The 19,902-nt window shown below is 44.0% G+C and overlaps 1 protein-coding gene across 4 annotated transcripts in view; it reads right to left on the minus strand.

The window, feature by feature from the left end:
• Window positions 1-19,902, minus strand: part of dnah2 (dynein, axonemal, heavy chain 2) — a 243,293-nt gene that overhangs the window by 194,264 nt on the left and 29,127 nt on the right. For all 4 annotated transcript variants that reach the window (XM_069920089.1, XM_069920087.1, XM_069920088.1 and 1 more), the window contains exons 7-14: window positions 19,112-19,350; window positions 15,441-15,632; window positions 12,172-12,329; window positions 10,279-10,366; window positions 7,450-7,655; window positions 4,420-4,549; window positions 1,647-1,829; window positions 359-573 (exon numbers count right to left, since the gene is read on the minus strand). In XM_069920089.1, the coding sequence (XP_069776190.1) occupies window positions 359-573; window positions 1,647-1,829; window positions 4,420-4,549; window positions 7,450-7,655; window positions 10,279-10,366; window positions 12,172-12,329; window positions 15,441-15,632; window positions 19,112-19,350 (1,411 nt within the window). The remainder of the gene's footprint in view (window positions 1-358; window positions 574-1,646; window positions 1,830-4,419; window positions 4,550-7,449; window positions 7,656-10,278; window positions 10,367-12,171; window positions 12,330-15,440; window positions 15,633-19,111; window positions 19,351-19,902) is intronic.

Raw genomic sequence — 19,902 nt, forward strand, 5'->3', positions numbered from 1 at the left:
GAAGTGGAACGGCAAAGACAAATAATAGTTTTGAATACCAAGAACTATTGAAAATAACATTCCCAGAAACAGCAAGTAAAACAAACATCAGGAAATCTCAATGTGGTTGAGAGAGAAAAACATAGGAAGGAATATAGTCAGAAGGTGAAGAAACACGAGACGTGTATTCTGCCATCTGACCACGTACAAGCTATGTTTGAGTTTGAGTTTTGGATTATGAGAAGATTTTCCAGCATGAAATTCACCATGAAACTCTCCTGCCTGGGGGTTGTCTCCTGATTGAATTTTTGATTTACAAGTCCACCCAAATGCTTATTTAGCATATTCACCAGTTTAGCCAAAGGTTGACCAAACTCACATGTCAAAGTTTACACTGAGGCGGCCATTATCATCATTATTGCGAATCATCAGTGGTCTCTCCAGTCGCTTTATGCTGTCCCGGTCCACATTGACAGTCCATTCAGTGAAAACTTTACGCACAAATTCATCCAGTGATTGCTCCAATGACTGATATAACACCATTGACTCATCCCCCAATCCAATTTTGGGCAGAAAGGTGGCTTGGGTCAGAAACTGTGAATTACAAAGCAGAGGTTAACACAGGCCCTTCCTTAAACTGAAGAGTTAGCGTCAGTCCAAGGTATAGGGAGCGACGAAGGATGAAAGGTGACTTAATAGAGGTACATAAGATTATGCACAACCTCAATAAGGTGGACAGCCAGCCGTGATAATTGCAAATACCAGAGGAAATGTGTTTAAGGTGAGTGGAGAAAAATTTAGGGGAGATGTCAGAGGTCTTTTTTTTAAATGTACAAAGTGGTGGGTGCCTGGAATGCCAAGGTTGGTGGAGGCTGGCACAATGGAGACATTCAAAAGCATCTTAGATTGGCATATGGATGTAAAAAAAAAGAGGGTTATGGGTGTTAGTTTAGGGAGAAATTAGATTGTTGAAGAGTAGGTTTGCATAGGTTGGCACAACATCCTGGGTCGCATGGCTTGTACAGTACAGTAATGTTCTCTGGATCAAAGTACCTGGCCAATAAAGGTGCAGCTACCATCTCTGATTCTGCTCACTGTGCAGTTGAATTTACAGACTAATATGCATCTTCTTGAGTATGGTTTTTTTTTTACACCACCAATAAGTGGTAATTCTGCCTCTCCACAGGGAAAAAAAAATCTCAGGGTTGTATGGGATGTCATCTATGCACTTTGAGAATAAATTTGAATCTGAAATTGTCATGTGTGTTTATGATCCTCTTTATCCCATACATTCAGTATTAGTCCCTGTTTATAATTGATTCTATGTGTCAGTCCTTTCGGATGGATTCCACAATGAAGTACAATAATAATCCCAAGTATCTCTGCAAGTGTTGTAATATGGAACATGCAGCCAAAGGGGCATTGTAAGGAGATTCAATTGAGGCTTGAAAAGGGAATTGGAGAAACACTGGAAGGGTAACATTGGGATGGCAGTGGAGAGAGGGTCAGAGAAGGGGCTGACCCGAGGTTTCCGCAAAGCTGTTCAGGCATATCAGAGAATGTTTGTCTGTGAAACATCATTCCACTTGTGTATCCACTTCATACACTCCAGATTTCTTTCACATACAACTTTACTTCTATTGTTCAATAATTGTTACTTGACTCACCTGCATTGGCCTCTCGATGCGGCACCGGAGAGTACGTGCCCAGTGTGCCTGGCCAGCATATCGCGGCATCTGTGGGAGCAGGTGGATTGTCTTTCTGTTCAGATCTTTATTCACCCGAGATAGCTCCTCATTGAACAGGATATAGACCTCCACTGTCTTTTTATCAATGGTCCGTTTGATGGTCTGCAAGGAAAAATGTAAGCAAGCAAATTTATTTAGACATACAGCACAGTAATAGACCCTTTCGGACTACGAGCCTGTGTCACCCAATTGACCTACAACCATTTTAAATGATGGGAGGAAACTTGGAGCCCCAAGTGAAAACCCAGATGAATATGGGGAGAATGTTCAAACTTTTTAATGTAGTGCGGGAATCGAACCCTGATCCTGATCACTGGCGCTGTTACAGCGTTGCACTAAGCACTATACTAACCGTGCCACCCACGGTTAGTGCCGAGCAGTCTTTGTCTTACAATTAAAAAACATATGAACAGGAACATGAGTAGGAAAGGTTTAGAGGAATTTAGACCAAAAGCCAAAAAATGGGATTGGCATAAATAGTCACTTTGGCAGCATGAACAAGTTGGAACAAAGGCACTGCTTCAATACAAGATAATTCTATACATCTATAAATCTTATGGTACCTGCAGCTATATTGTTTTTTTTTATTTAAACATACGGCACTGCAACAGGCAATTCGGCCCTATAAGTTCGTGCTGCCCAATTTACACCCCATTAACCTACACCTCACTCCTGTTCGGCTCCGAATCATGGGTCCTCTACCGGCACCACCTACGGCTCCTAGAACGCTTCTACCAGCGTTGTCTCCGCTCCATCCTCAACATCCATTGGAGCGCTTACATCCCTAACGTCGAAGTACTCGAGATGGCAGAGGTCGACAGCATCGAGTCCACGCTGCTGAAGATCCAGCTGCGCTGGATGGGTCACGTCTCCAGAATGGAGGACCATCGCCTTCCCAAGATCGTGTTATATGGCGAGCTCTCCACTGGCCACCGTGACAGAGGTGCACCAAAGAAAAGGTACAAGGACTGCCTAAAGAAATCTCTTGGTGCCTGCCACATTGACCACCGCCAGTGGGCTGATAACGCTTCAAACCGTGCATCTTGGCGCCTCACAGTTTGGCGGGCAGCAACCTCCTTTGAAGAAGACCGCAGAGCCCACCTCACTGACAAAAGGCAAAGGAGGAAAAACCCAACACCCAACCCCAACCAACCAATTTTCCCCTGCAACCGCTGCAATCGTGTCTGCCTGTCCCGCATCGGACTTGTCAGCCACAAACGAGCCTGCAGCTGACGTGGACTTTTTACCCCCTCCATAAATCTTCGTCCGCGAAGCCAAGCCAAAGAACCTACACCTCAGTACATTTTTTTGAAGGGTGGGAGGAAACCGGAGCACCTGCAGAAAACCCTCACAGACACGGGGAGAATGCACAAACTCCTTACAGACAGCGCTGGATTCAAACCCATGTCCGGTCCTGATTGCTGGCTCTGTAAAGGAATTGTGCCCAACCGTGCTGCCCACAGGATGGTCCTAGACTGAATCATTAATTCTGTTTTTCTCTGCATCGACACTTCTTGACCTGCAGAGTATCTTCAGCAGTTTATCTTCTTATTAATCTCCAGAAAAGTTCTTGCCTGATTCCCTTGCAAGTTAATGCTCAAATACCAACATTAGAGATGAAATATGACTCTCTTAACACATCCCAGAACCAGTCTTGCTACCCCTCACAAGCAAACATTCCTAATTCTTACCTTGGGTGGTGATTAAGTACTTCATTGCACAGACTAGATTTTTCTGGGGACATCAGAAATCATTTTAAGGTAGTGAAATTGTCTTCAACTCAACATCATATATTAGCTTTTGCCTCTCATTGCAAGTCCTGTTAATTTGATCAGATGGAAAGATGCCCCATTCCTAATCAATGGCTACATGATTTGATGTCATATTTAACTTTGGAGAAAATTATATGTTCAACAAGTAATTTCAATTTTTCAAATCTTTGGGGTTCCTTTTTGAATTATTTTCATAACCTTTAATGGTAATTAAGTAATCTGTGATTCTCGTGGATTTGCTTTACTTTTTAATTTTACTAGTAGCGTCCTCTCTCTTTATATTCGCCATGCAACTTTGGGATTTGAATTATAAAATCATTTTTATTATATTTGGGTTTTTTCTTCCCTTATCTACTTTAATGTAAAATATTTTCTCTTACAGTGAGTTTGGTTACTTTGTACAGTGTTATGCATTAATATCTTTTCTGTATGTATTCCTATATAAAAATCTAATATTATTGAATAAAAATCATTTTGAGAATTAATAACAGCTGTCAAAGTATACAGGTCACTTGGCCACTCAAGACAATTACTTAACAAGAAGAAGATCATGGGCAATCCTCTTCTCCCTTCCTATCTGATCCCCATATCCCTCAATTCAATTTGCATATAACAATCCATTGATTTTCATCTTGCAGTATCATTGAGCACCCAAAGAATCTCAGCACTGAGTGAAGAATTTACTCCTTAACTCGAACTAAATAGCTAGTCTCTTCTCCAGAGACTTTACCTAATCTGCAAGTTTATTCAGCAGAGAAAGGTCTTCAACTTCGACATTTTTCTTGTTAATCCCCCTTAGAATTTTAAATATCTCTTTGCAATCACCATTCATTTTTCTAGTCTCTGGAGGACCTTGCAAATCACAGCCGTTTGTGTGCCAGCGGTCAATGTGCATTGCTATAATTTAATGCTGCATATACCTCTCGATAGGAAAGGTGGTGGAAAACATCCAGGAGCTCCACCCCTTGTTGCACTGTGTTCACAGTTTCAAATGAGGATGAAATCAGGTTCTGCATCATCACTTCCAGGTCCTTGATGCCCGAGCGGAACCTGAGTGGATACAAGCGGTAAGACCGTGAGCATTAAAATGGTGACAAGAGGCTGAGACTACACAGACTGGAAGGGTAATAACAGTGTGTGCCACAGGGAGGTGAATGTATTTCTGGCACTCAGAAGCTTGTAGTACAAAGGTGAAGATGTTGACAACGTTTCCTCAAAACTTGCCAGAGAACATGAGCCATGACATCAAAGAGAGAAGAAAAATGCATTGCTGAAGCTGTTAGTGCAACCCCTTTACAGCACCAGCGATTGGGACTGGGGTTCGAATCCTGCACTGTCTGGAAGGAGTTGGTACATTCTCCCCGTGTCTGCAGGGGTTTTCCCTGGGTGCTCCAGTTTCCTCCCACCGTTCAAAACATAGCGAGGGTGTAGGTTAATTGTGTGTAAATTGGGCGGCATGGACACGTGAGCTGAAATGGCCCATTACCAATTTATATCATTCCCCACCTCACGTTGTCTCAAAAAAGGCTGGTCCCCAAAGAAGCAAGATTTTGGAATTTCGGTGGAGGAAAATGCAACTGCCAATCTGTGCACAACATGTTCCCACTAATGGGCAGGCAATTTTATTTTTAGTGATGTTGGTTAACGGATAAATACAAGCCCCAAAACATTCAGAACATTAAAGGTTCCATTATTGTCACATAACATTACATTTAGAATATAACATACATGAAATTCTTTAACTTTTGTCCGCTGTAAGGCAGAGAGTTGGCAGTTTGTCCAGCGCCCCTCACAGAAATCAGTCCTGTGCCTGCTTAGCTTCCGAGATCAGACACCAATACACTTTCTGTCGTACTATGGGAGGTTTATGGTCAGCTGAGAGGATACTTTGGGAGTAAAACACAGAAATGCTGGAGGAACTCAGCAGGTCTCACAGCATCCACAGGAATTTGTGGAGGTTTGGCATGACATCGAAAACCTTGGCAAATTTCGACAGATGTATGGTGTGCTGACCAGCTGCCTCACAGTCATGTATGGGGACACCAATACCCGAGTGGAAAGCCCTGCAAAAAGTAGTGGACACAGCCCAGGATATCGCAGGTAAAACCCTCCGCTCCATTGAGAACATCGACAGGGAACGTTGCTGTCAGAGAGCAGCAGCAATCATCAAGGATCCACACCACCCAGTAAATGTTCTGTTCTCGCTGCTACCCTCAGGAAAGAGGTCTAGGTGCCATAAGACTCGCACCATCAGGTTCAGGAACAGCTGCTACCCCTCCACCATCAGACTCCTCCACAACAAACTCAATCAGGGACTTACTTAAGGACTCTTACTTTTGCACTTCATTGATTTCGCTCTCGCTCTCTCTGTTGCACAGTTTGTTTACATTTATTTATATGTTTACATTGAGTCTTATTTTTTGCATTGCCAATAAGTGATAATTCTGCCTTGCCTGCAGAGAAAAGAATCTCAGGGCTGTATGTGATGCTTATGAGATGCCTGAGGAGATTCAGAACGTCACTAAAGACTCTCGTAAACTTCTACAGGTGTACTGTGGAGAGCATTCTGGCCAGTTGCATCATTGCCTGATATGGAGACACCAATTCTCAGGACAAGAATAAACTTCAGAGGGTTATTAACTCCGCCTGCGACATCACAGGCGCCAGACTTCACTCCATTGAGGACATTTATATGAAGTGCAGTCTTAAAAATGCAGCCTCTATCCTCAAAGACCCTCACCACCCAGGGCATGCCCTCTTCACTCTGCTACCATCAGGAAAAAGGTGCAGGAGCCTAAAGACAAGCACTCAATGGCAAAGGACAGCTTCTTCCCCGCTCCCATCTGATTCCTAAATGATCAATGAACCAAAGACACTGCCTCCCTTTTCGTGCACAATTATTTTTATTTATTTATAGCAATGTTGTAAGAAGGTTATAATTTGAATGTTTGCCCAGTGATGCTGCCACAAAACCCCAAATTTCATGACTAATTGTTAGGTCTGCTTTGTTCATGAATGAGTGAGACAAACACCAGGCTGAGTCGAAATCAGGGTTCTTTGTTCTTTATTACTGGATTGTAACACTTGCGACTAACCATGTTAGTCGGAGAATGCATTCTGCCGTTATCAGCAAAATGGTGATTTTTTATACCCTTGGATATGTGCTTAGAACATCATCATATCATTACTTGTCCAATGACTAAAACTGTTGCTATCCTTTCCCTGCTAGCTTCCTGCCTCTCAATCCATCAATGTCTCTCTTATCTTGTAAGTACAAGGATGCATTCACATCTTGTTACAGCCCTGTACATTCCCATCTCATGATGTTTTACCTAACATTATTCATTACAATAAATTTTGATTCTGATGCCATGTTCTCTGACAATGAATCTGAAATCTGAGATAAAAATATATAACCAACGTTTTGGGCCCAAGCCCACCTATGGACGCGGTGAGACCTGCAGAGTTCCTCCAGCCTTTTTATATTTTACTACAATTACAATGACTGCAGACTTTCATGTTTCACAAGAAACTATGGAACCATGATTTCATGCCTCTCCAGTGGTGCAACACCCTCTCAACTGCACCCTGCTTGGACAGTGTGGCCCTCTTTCAGTTGCCTTTCCAATGCAGCAGCCTCAGAAGATGTACCCCCCTTCCCCATCCCACCTCCCCTCCTCACACAATATCTTTCTTCCTCAGTAGTCTCAGTCAGGTCAGCCTGAATCATGTGGAGGTGCTCATGAATAACACAGTGGCCTGTGTACATTGTGTTATTCATTTGCCCCTCCATGTGATTCACACTGTGCCACAGTTATATATTAATGGCAAGGACTTGGCACTTTTTTTTAAATCAAAACCATCATGGTTAACAGCATCAAAGCTCTATTGCTGCACAAGTCTGGGTAATATGCTCCCAAAGTAATCACGTGAGGATGGATGGCTCTGACCTGCTGTAGTCATCATGCCAATGAGTGTTCTTAACGTCCAGGATCTGAGACTGTGAGTGTTTCAACGCCTGTAGGATTTTGTTGAACGTGGCCTCGACTTCCAGTAGGCCTCGTGTTATCTCAGGTCCGCGATGCCCTCCAAAACAAGGCAGTGGTGTTTGCTTCCCTTCGTCCCAACGGGCAAAGAACTCCTGGCAGTCACACACCTGAGCAGGCAGGCAAATGATCAAACGGCATTGTTAAGCCAGACAATCGATCAATTCAGGTTTCCATAAACTTATTCCCTGCACCTGATCCCCTCAAATCCCAAAACTCTTCGTGATCATAGGAATGTTTTAAAAACACAGAGGAACTCAGCTGGTCTCGCAGCAGTCATAGGAAGTAAAGATATATTCCCAATGTTTCAGGCCTGAGCTCTTCTTCAAGGAATTAGGAAGGCGTAAGAATAAAGAGACCGAAAGCTGGCCAGGTGAGGAGTCCAGACCAACAAAAGGTGTAATTTGGATATGAAAGAAGAGGTGAGATTTGATTTTGACTCTGTGAAAGGAAACAGACCTGCGAGAAAGGCAACGGGGGTGGGGGAGGCGGGGTTAAATGGAAACCAAAGAAGTTGATGTTAATGCCATCCAGTTGAAGGGTGTCCAGACGCAAGATGAGGTGGTTGTTCCTCCAATCTGTGGGTGGTTTCAGTCTGGCAGTGCATGAGACTATAGATAATGTTTTGTCTGCCTACACATTTTCCCGAGACACTAGAATTCTTGCTAAAGCAGATAAAGACATGTCAGAAAGCCTTGCGTCTGTGGTAGGGAGGTTAGAGGGGAAGACTCTGAGGGACAGCACTTGGAAAGTCAATGACTGATTTGAACATTCAGCATGATTTTGTACAGAAAAGATCATGTCTTATAAATCTGATTGAGTTTTTTGAGGAAGTTGTTAAAAAAGTTGATAAATGCAAAGCAGTGGACATAGATTTCAGTCAAGTTTTTGACATGGTCCCACATGCAAGTTGGCCCAGAATGGATGAATATTGACAAACTACAAATTTAACTTTAAATTTAATTTTTTTTAAAAAAGTTAGACATATAGCATGGTAACAGACCCTTCCGGCCCATAACCCCGTACCACCCAGTTACATACAATTGATCTTCAACCCCATACATTTTGAAGGGTGGGAGGAAAATGGAGCACCCAGAGGTGCCCATGCAGACACAGGTAAAATGTACAAACTCCTTTCAGAGAGCGCCGGATTCTAACACGGATCGCTGGTGCCATTACAGCATTCCACTAACCGCTACGCAAACTTTGCAGTCCCTTGGAGATAGGATTCAGAGGGTAGTGGTGGAGGGGAGTTTTTCCTGACTGGAAGGGAAATTGTAACTAAAGGGGTCAGTGCTGAAATCTCTGTTGTTTGAGGTATATAAATGATTGGATAAGAATTAGTAAGTTTATTGTCGACACAAAAAAATTGATGGAATTGCAGGGAGTGAAGTAGGTTGTCCATGGAGTCAGAGGAACATGGATCAACTGGAAAGTTGGGCAGAGCAGTGGCAGATGGAAGCTAGTCCAGACAACTATGAGGTACAGTAATGCATTTTAGAAAGTCAAATATGGAGTAAACATCCAGGACATTCAGATTTTCTACAGAGGGATTTGGGGACCAAGTCAATAACTCCCTGAAAGTGCCAACACAGGTAGATAGGGTAGTGAAGAAATGTTTTCCTTCATAGGTGGATTCATTGGGTATGAAAGCTGGGACATCATAGAGCATCTACTCAAAACATTAGTCAAGCAGCACTTGAAATAATGTTTACAGTTCAGAAAAGATGTGATACTGTTAGAAAGAGCACAGAAAGGTTCAGCAGGTTGAAGAGCTGAAATGAAGGGCTGGTGTTACATATGGTTAGGTTGGAAGCAAAGGAAGCTGAAGGACAGTCTCAGTAGAGGATTATTGGGGCCATAGATAGGATAGATAGTCACAGGCTTTTTCCCCACGGCAGGATGTCTAGAACTAGAAGGTACAGGTCTAAGGTGAGAGGGAGAAACTTAAAAAATGCAAAAGGTCAGCATAGTTAGTTTATGGGTCAGCACGGTTGGCGTGGCGGTTAGCGCAATGCTGTTACAGTGCCAGTGACCCAGGTTTGAATCCAGCACTGTCTGTAAGGAGTCTGTACGTTCTCCCCGTGTCTGCATGGATTTCCTCTGGGTGCTCCCACTCTTCAAAAAACATACAGGAGTTGCAGATTAATTGGGACTGATAGGCTGGAAGGGCCTGTTAACTTGCTGTATGTCCAAATTTAAACTTTAAAGATCTGAGGGGCAGGTTAATCACTCAGAGGGTGGCTGTTAACTGGAATGAGCTGTCAGAGGAGATGGTAGAGAGAGAGATACAATTTCAATGTTTAAAATGCTTTTGGACAGATGGATAGAGGAACACTGGCCTGTGCCAGCAAGTGGGATCAATTTAGATAGGCATCATGGGCTCAAAAGGCCTGTTTCTGTGCTGCACAATTCTATCTCCTAACCGTGGGTAGCAAGGTGGATGCTGGGTCGGCATCCCAAACAACAGACTCCAGAACGTGAAGAAATAAGAAGAAAATGAGAGGGGGGGGGGGAAGGAGAGAGCAGATGTCAGAGAATAACAGCTTATCCTATTTTTTTTCCTGACAGTTCTTGCTTCTGATCAGCTTATTTATTAACATGCAGTTCTGCGGTAAATGTATGGAACATTAACTCACAGATGCTGCTTGACCTGATGAGACCAGATTATTTTCCGATTTCCAGCATCAAGGGAATTTCCTTTATTTAATGTGTTAAATTCTGTTGCCTTACCTCCAGCAGATCTCTGCAACGCTGTATGAAGGCGTCCACTTGGGCAAAGATACTCGTGTGATCCAGGACCCAGGGGATGTCTGAGAATCTGATCAAAATCACTTCAGTTTCAAAAACTCTAATCTTCTTTTGAGCTCACAAGGTGCAGTCTAAGATGTTGCTGTAATTAGGTCAGTGAAGTGGGAGAGGGGAGGGGTAGGCTACTCACCATGACACCTCACATACCTGTCCAAACTTTTGAAGAGTTTTATTCTTAAGATGTGGTCTTTGTTGTGGGACAGTATCTACCAAGCCTGCAAGTTATTCCAGCACAGTACGATGTGGTAGTTCATGCCCAGATATTATGAATTGATCACACATTATGGATGGGGAAACTGAATGGGTTGAGGCTCAGTGTAAAGATCAGGCAGGGGTCGTGCACTGGACATGAAGTGTGAAGACACCAAATAGTCCCATGTGCTGAAGGCAGGCAGGGTGCTGGGAGGACAGGCTGGGGAAATGTGAGAGTAACCTTTCCCTAAAGGAAACCAATCAGGAGCATTCTTTGTTGTTTAAAGGGTTGGCAGCTCACAGAATCTTCCATGTCGTTTTATTTCACAGCTTGACATTGGAGAATTACAACTCCTAGTCCCTGACTGATTCAGCCATGGCTGACAGGGCATGGGGGGGGGGGAAAGTGTGCGTGTGCTCTCACACACACTCACACTCACTCACACACTCACTCACACACTCACTCACACACTCACTCACACACTCACTCACACACTCACTCACACACTCACTCTCACACTCACTCACACACTCACTCACACACTCACTCTCACACTCACTCACTCACTCACTCACACTCACTCACACTCACTCACACTCACTCACACTCACTCACTCACACTCACTCACACTCATTCACACTCACTCACACTCACTCACTCTCACTCACTCTCACTCACTCTCACTCACTCTCACTCACTCTCACTCACTCTCACTCACTCTCACTCACTCTCACTCACTCTCACTCACTCTCACTCACTCTCACTCACTCTCACTCACTCTCACTCACTCTCACTCATACTGAGTGTGAGGTGATGCATTTGGAAGAACTAACCAGAAGGCTGAGGACAGCATTACTTAATGGGTGAATAGATGGACCTTGGTATCCAAATCCATACATCCCTTAAGGTCACCGCACAGGTTGATAGGATAGTTAATAAGCCCTATGGATACTGAGATTCATTAATAGGGGGATTGAATTCAGGAGTAGAGAGGTCATGCTACAATTCTACAAATCTTTGGTAAGACCACCTCATTATAGAAAGGATGCGGAAGCTATGAAGAAGGTACAGAGGAGATTTACCAAGATGTTGCCTGGATGGGGAAACAAGTCCCGAGAGGCAAGGTTAGCAGAGCTGGGACTTTTCACTTTGGAGTGCAGAAGGATGAGAGAAGACTTTGATAGAGGTCTACAAGATTAAGAGAGGCCTGTTTCCCAGGGCAGCATCAGCATACCCCAGAGGACATATGTACAAAGTTAAGGGAGGGAAGTTTAGAGAATTCATCAGGGGTACGTTTTTTTTTAAAAAAAACAGAGTTGTGGGTGCCTGGAATGCCTTGCCGGGGATGGTAGTGGAGGCTGAAACTCTGGGGGCTTTTAAGAGAGACAGACACATGGATGAAAGGAAAATAGCGGGTTACAGAGTAGGGAGGGTGGAGGTAGGAATATACGAGTCAGCACAATATTGAGGGCCAAAGACCTTGTACTGTGCTGTATTGTTCTTTTGTTCTATGAAAGAGGAAACTGGTCAACTGCCCCCGCCCCAGGCCCAGGTGTGATTAGCCTTGTTGAGAGGTCTGCAAACCCTTCAGGGGCTAAGGAAGGAAGTGATCAGGCCTCACCTGCTATGAACAGAGGCAGCATGCATGAAGTGCCTCTTCCATGCCCGGCAACATTCCATACAGTCGTGGAGAGTGGCTTTGCTCGATTTGGTATAGCCCTCAAATATCTTATCCAATGAGATCTTCTTGGAGCACAGATGAATTATCTCATTACTCAGCTAGAAAGAGAATAGAAAGCAGGAGGGATAAAACAAGCTCATTTGCCAGTGGTGATCAGTGGTGTCTGCAACTGCCACAGTCACTTGACAGCATAACTAATTCATTGCCTCATGCTTTTCAAAATTACATGAATTCATCGCTTTTAAACTAGAGACTATGACCAGTTCAACTGTACTCAATAAATTTACTTACACAAAGAGTTTATTATTTGAAATTGAATTCATTGTTTTATGGAATAAATCTGTTGTAGACAAGACTGTCTCTTAATGTCCATCTCCAACCCCTAAAAACAGCTAAGGTCACAAGGCCAATTCTGCAGGTTAGTGGGACTAGGCAAAAAAATAGTTCAGCACAGATTAGAAGGGGCGAAGGGTCTTTTTCTGTGTTATACTGTTCTATGCATGACTTTGGACCACAGCAGGAATACTCCCACTACACTCTGTGTGAAAATGTTTCGCCCCCCCCAAATTTTTCCCCTTTCACCCTTAACCCATGTCGTCTGGTTTGTATCTCACCCACCCTCAGTGGAAAAAGCCCACCTACATTTACTCTGTCTATACCCATCATAATTTTAAATACCTCTATCAAATCTGCCCTCATTCTTCTACGCTCCAGGGAATAAAGTCATAACCTGTAACTCAGTTGCTAGTAAATCCTAGTAAATCTTCTTTTTCCATCTTATTGATATCTTTCCTGTAGATAGGTGATCAAAACTGCACACAATCCTCCAAATTTGGCCTCACCGATGTGTTGTACAACTTTATTGTAACATCCCAACTCCAATACTCAATACTTTGATTTATGAAGGCCAATATGTCAAAAGCTCTCTTAACATCGGCCGCTGGATAATTCATTCATTTGAGAACCAAGCTCTAGATTTACATTCCAGACGCAGAAAAAGACAGCTGGAAATATATTCCCCCTTTGGATAGCTTAACTTCATTTCGGAAACCTTGGCCCAACTCCCACACTCCCTGAGCAGGGGACATAGTTGTTGCCATTACTTCCCCAGTATATTGAAAACATCCAATTGTTTCTTAATGATCTAGATTCTATGAACATAGATGTAATTTAAATCAGGTAATGAGTACAAGTATCTTCCAAGTAAATCTAAGATGCACTTTCTCCATCCAATACCTCCCCTCAAGTACTACTGTTCAGAACGCTAATGACTCCAGGGTTTTGTACCACTGTAAATAATTCCTGCCCCTTTGTACTCATAGAATCAGTGATCCCTTCGTCTTTCCATGCCTTTTCTGCCTGTGACATAGGATTATCAAGCATCATACTGAGCACAAGAGGAATTAAATGTTCAGACATTTGACATATGCGGTTGGCAGCGGCATAGCCAGGTCTTGACATTAGGGGGAGCGAGAGCACATTAAAAAAAGGCGCCAGGACCACAGCTATGTGTGTGTGCACACATTTTGCAACCAACACACGAGAGCACATAAAAGAGGCGCCATGTCCCAATCCTCCCATCACCTTCACTCCCTCCCTTCTCTCCTCTGCCCTTCCTTTAAAGAAGCAATGAATGACTTTTACACCTTTCCCAACTCCTTCGAGCTGAACAACCATTGATGTTCCTATAGAGTGTGGGAGCTGAAGTGATGGAGGAAATGTGGAAGGCAATCTGTGGAGAGCAAGTTCCCACAAAAGAAAATGACCACACCCTTGTGTGTTTAATACAGTGGTCATAGGAAGCCCTGGCAGCATCATACATTGAATGTTCTATTATACAGGGAAAAGCAATCTTTTTTCTGCAGAAGTATTTGGGATGACCCCTTGAGCCTGAAGTCTAATGGCATGATACCAAGATAACAAACATCCTTGGCCTAGACTCTGGTGCATGTGTGGTAGGCCAAGGGGACAGGGGCATTCAGAGTCACGTGTCGAGAGCTCCGGTGTAGGCCATGGGGAGGGTTTGGAGTCGGACATCGGGAGCTCCAGTGACTGGACCTTCTGAAGCCCAGCTCAGAACCCTCCCATCGGCCTACCTGAATTGTGGGGCACAATTTGCAATTCAGTTTTTAAATAAAACTAACATTTTACTCATAGCTCTCGCCTTTCGGGCTCTCCCTCTCCGATTTATTGTTCGAACATAAATCTCAAATTTTCACACCTTGTGTTCGTGGCAATTCACACCTGGATGGCACGTAATCCATGCCAGCTAATAGCTGAAAGGCTAAGAACATGCCCAATCAGCAGGGAACACACACAAAGAGGCGGCGGGGCAGATGCTGTGGTTTCACAGTTGAAAAACAGGCTCCACTTTTGAACAAATGTGCCCCCTGCAACCCCCCCCCCCCATCAGCTACACCACTGGTTCTTGGCTGAGGAGCAAGTCAGGCAAAGTCGCAATCCACAGGATCATGACCAAATGCTTCGAAGAATTCCACTGCACCCAAATGTCTCAACTTAGAAAGAGAACTATTCAGAGGCAGATGCTCTCATAGACAAAGGGCTTGAATTAATATAGTGCCAATCTTCACCACTAGATATCACATAGAACTTTACATTTTGCAGCATGGTCATTCTTATAACACAAGATATGGCAGCTAATTTGAATATTTCCACAAAAATAAATGCAATAACTTAATTAAGATTCAAGTTACAGTGATATAGGTTGAGGCATAGGTAATCTAGAGAAACAACTGCCTCTCCCTGACCTGCTCTCCGATACTGCGAACCTCCTTCTATCCTGCCCAACATCACTGCAACGCTCCCCCTGACCTGTCCTCTGACACAGCGACCCTCACTGTCCTGCCCGATACCGTGGCCCTCTCCCTGTCCTGCCAACCGACTCAGCGACCCTCCTTCTGTCCAGCCCACCGACTCTGCGACCCTCCCTGTCCTGCCCACCGACACTGTGACACACTGACAATCCAGCGCTCATTGTCCTATCCACTGATACTGTGGCCCTCCCCACTGACACTGCAACTCTCCCTGTCCGCCCCGCTGACAATGAGACCTTCCCCAGAGTTCCAATAAGAGCAATGAGGAGGATTTTGGCCTTATCTCTGGAGTGGGGGGGTTGAACCTACAGCCGACTAGGACAAAGTACAAACCATCGAGTGCAGGTAACCTCGAAGGGAACTGGTTTCACTCACTTTGCGGAAGAGTGCGGTGATACGGTCCCTGGTGTTGTAGAACTTCGAGTTGATCCAGATGACCCGAACAAGGTTGAGAATGTGAGGCAGCTTAGGTGGTATGTCTTTGACCTCCAGTGTAGTTAGCTCCTGGCAGGGTACGTTGAGCAAAGCCAGGAAGCTGAGATTGGACCGTGCCTGACCTCGCCCATCCTAAATACACAGAACAAATGGATTCAATTACATCAGAAATATGCAAAATCACGAGAATTCCAGACCAAAGAACACCACTGTAGCAGGTTTGTTCTGTTTCTTGTGAAGGCCAACCCCAAAAGAGGTAGAGACAGCTTACTGAGGAAGGCAGAATATTTTGATGCTTCATGAACTCATGAGATCGAGCAGCATCAGTGGGAAAAGAGGGAGGAGCAATTGTTGACATTTTCTCAAGCATGTGCAGCCTCTTTTGAAGGTAGATAGTAATGAGGCAGATGTTGCTTATTGGCGACTCGAGGTGAGGAACCCATGCTGGCTGTGGGCTGCTGAAGACTGGTCAAGGGACTCAAACAGGCTGCAGACTGCTGGAGTGGGTCGAAACTGGCTGAAGGGGAAACAGAATGTGAGTATAAAGAACACTGAAGGGTTCCTAATCGTGTTAGTGGTTTGGATCTGGAGCTGATGGTTTGGACAGGAGTCTGTATAGCTGTGGAGGCTGCGGGAGGTGATTCCTCAGACACTCATTGACTCTGGGGGGACATGTCTTTTGCTTCTCTTTCTCAGGCAATTTCTGGCGGTGGTGAATCTGTCTGCCATACAGCAGGCAGAAGGCAATTTTGTGTAATATGATACTTTTTATTGCATGACAATAAATTGAATCTTGAATCTCAAGGTGAAGGAGCAGGAGACGAGAGAGGGTTTGAGGTGAAAGGCGAGGGGATAGGCAGCAAGGGACATAGCAGAACTCAGTGGGTCCAGCATATGGACTGCAGGACAAAACAAAAGTGAACTGAAGAGAGTTGGTGGAGTTGTGGAATAGGTTTCCTAGAGAATCAGCAGGAAATAAATGCCTACTCTAGAATAGAAGCACTCTGGAGATTTGGTAAAGTGAGGCTTAATCTGACCAAGCAGACAAGAGAGGGTGAAACTCGAAAGTCTGCTGATGCTGTGATTGTAGTAAATGCCGGAGGAACTCAGCCAGTCTTGCAGTGTCCATAGGAGGTAAAGATAGATGACCGACGTTTCAGCCTGAGCCCTTCTTCAAAGAACAGGAAGGCATCAGAATAAAGACTAAAGAACGGGAGGGGGAGGAGAACTGGTAATTAATTTTGGCTCTGTGAAAGGAGACAGAAGGAAAAGGGGGAGGGAGAGAGAGAGAGATGGGTGAAAGGTGACATGGGGAAGGTGGGGGGGAGTGGTTTAACGGAAACTGGAGAAATCAATGTTAACATCTGGTTGGAAGGTGCCCAGATGGTAGAGGAGTTGTTGCTCCTCCAATTTGCTATTGGTCTCAATCTGGCAGTGCAAGAGACGATGGACAGATCTCAAATCTGGCAAAGTATATGGTTTACAGTAAAATTAATGGAGCCAGAAATGGAATTGAATGTGGATCTTAAGTTTAGTATCAAATTATATCTGGTTCAGTGAGGGGTTTGTCCCCAAAAATTCTGACAGGTCAATTCTAAAGTTTATACAGCTGCGTAAAGTAGAACAGATGCACAGAATACTTTGCCAATTTCTCTCAACAGTTCCCTTGATTGGAGGAATATGAAGGAAGTGCTGCGCCCGGGTGTTAACAGAGTGAAGAATCCTTTTCCCTCAAATGCACAGTAACAGTTGGCTGCTTGATCTTGATACCTGTGCACAAGTGTTCTACTCAATGAGCACAAACAGTTCTTCCTTCACCTCCTGGGTGACCAGTAATGCCGGTTGCAGCCGCAGCGACAGAATAACCATCAAGTTCCACGGCAAGTGCCAAATAATTTTACATAGAATGCAATCCAAAAGTGAAAAAGAAACTTAAAATCTGGTAAAAAAAAACACACACAGTAAATGCTACAGGAACTTAGCCTGTCTCGTAGCGTCCATAGGAGGTAAAGATATATTATTGACATTTCGGGCTTGAGCCCTTCAAGGTATAAGCAAAGAGAAGGCAGATGTCTCAATAAAACTGGGAGAGAAAGGGAGAGGAATGGCAGAGAGAGGAGTCCAGACCAACAAAAAGTGTTAATTGGGTATGATGAGGAAAGGTGAGAATTGATTTTGATTCTGTACAAACCCCTTTCACACTGGCACCTTATCCTAGTAATTAACAGTCAATATACCAGTTAAAGGGCCAGCATGAACGCTCGCGAATTGGCACACAGGCATCAAATCTCCCCGGGGATGGACCGCCTAGGTAGGGTAGATCATCCCTGGGGTCATCTGTTGCCTGTGTGCTAATTAGCTCAGTGTGAAAGGGTCATGGACTTTACACGTTGATGAAGTTTTCGTGTGAGAGGAAGAACATGAAGGAAATAGTGGATTAAAAAGGATTAAAAATTGAAACTTTGTATTCAATTTGCTAAATCCTGATCAATGTATTATGATCTTGTATTTAAATAAAATCCCTGATTAAAATATAATTAAGCATTAGGTACAGCACAGAATGAGCCCTTCAGCCCCTGCTGTTGTGCTGACCTATATACCGTAAACCTTTATAAATTTTAAAAGACCGTGGGAAAGTGGTAGCAGCAATAAAAAAAATACACATAAGCGCATAACTTATAAAGGCTGTGGGAAAGTCACAGAGAGAGAATTTCGTGTATACACTGAGCACTCATGGAGGAGTTTCTCTGCTGTACGGAATTCTGGGAGGGCAGGTCCACCATCACTCGATGAGTCACTCAGACATCACCAGTGGAGGATAGGTGCCCCTTCTCCCCGGGAGTGCCTGGTGGTGAGTGTGAAAGGACACAAAGAACCGGTTAACAGTGGTCCAGTGTAAATGACGAAAACAGCTTCTTTAACTGGTTCATGAACGGCCAATTTACAGGTTAGCCAGTGAGAAAAGGGCTTGTGAAAGAAGACATAGGGAAAGGGAAGAGAGACAGAACTAGGTGGGCAAAGATTGGGGAGGGGGTTTTAAATAGAAACTGGAGGTCGATGTCAATGTTGTTGAACGTTGTCAGGAAATCAGATGGCAGAATTTGCAATGGTACTTTGACAGCTGACATAGTGAAGCTGAAAAGTTGCATTGTGGTCTTCCAAGAATGGCCATTAACATTACCGGAAGCAAGGAGAGTGCCCTGAGGGCAGCCATTTTTGGAGAGATTTCTGATACACAAGAGAATTAACTTGGATAGGTTTGACAAATTTGAGAAAGGGACTAGTGCAAGAGGACAAAGGTGCGTTGAGATCTGAGGTGGTATTAATCGGAAGAAGTAATATCATCTATGGCATTATTACAGTACAGAGACAGCCGCTCTAAAATGCTTCAAGCAGTGATTAAAACAGGTAACTGTATAATACTTGGGTTGCCTCAGTTGGGATAGTAGCAAAAACACAGTGAGAGAGAGGACTGGTGCTCCTCACACACCAAGCTGTTACCCAGGATTCCTGGCACCATGTGTCCAGTTAGTGGAGCCAGTATCCAGAGACATGGAGCTCAGACACTTGGGATTCACAATCAACAACGAGAGAATTTGCCTGCAACCTACCTGGATGAGCTTGGCAAGTTTAAGAAAGGGACCAATGTAAGAGGACTTGGAGAGCTCAAGGATTGACTGGATGTGTTTCACCCCAGGTTTATCGAGCTGGAAACCAATCCCTGACAGATCTTCGCAGCGGTTCCGCCAAAACTCAATCTCTTCCAGTGGTCCGAGGATCTCCCCAGTGTCTATAGCCTCTTGTGCACTGAGTACATCTTTAATCTGGCGAGTCCAATGGACAACAGCAGCTGGAAGTTGATGTACATGATGAGACATCTCTTAGTCAACACTGGAATCAATTTCAGGGAACAATCCTGCTCTTTCCTCCCTAAAAATGAACAGCAGGGAGGCCATTCAGTCCCTCAGACACCTCTGCCACATAATTATGTCATAAGTGAGGAAATATCTTATCTATTTTCCATTTCTAAGCTTGATTTCAAAACTTTCAGCCTATCAACAGCCTTGTGTACATCTTTACCTTTGGTATGGAAAAGTTGGCTTCTCAGCTGAATCCCTTGGGTTTTGTTCAGCATCACTCAGTAGTTTCTCTTTATTTAACCTATCAAATTGTTATTGTCCTTTTAAAGACCTCAATCAGATCATTGGTTCAACCTTCCAAACTGGAGGGAATGAACAGCTGTTTATGTAAACCGTCCTCAAAATAGGTCACTCAAGTAGAGTACTTGACTATTCCACACATGGGCAATGCAGATAAACTACAAAAGCAGCACAATCGAGCACAGAAGCCAATGCCAAACTCTGGGTCAGGACAGATCACAGTTCAGGTCCCACAAAATCTC

The sequence above is a fragment of the Narcine bancroftii genome, chromosome 2 (assembly GCF_036971445.1).
Source record: "Narcine bancroftii isolate sNarBan1 chromosome 2, sNarBan1.hap1, whole genome shotgun sequence".
Taxonomy (NCBI): Eukaryota; Metazoa; Chordata; class Chondrichthyes; order Torpediniformes; family Narcinidae; genus Narcine; species Narcine bancroftii.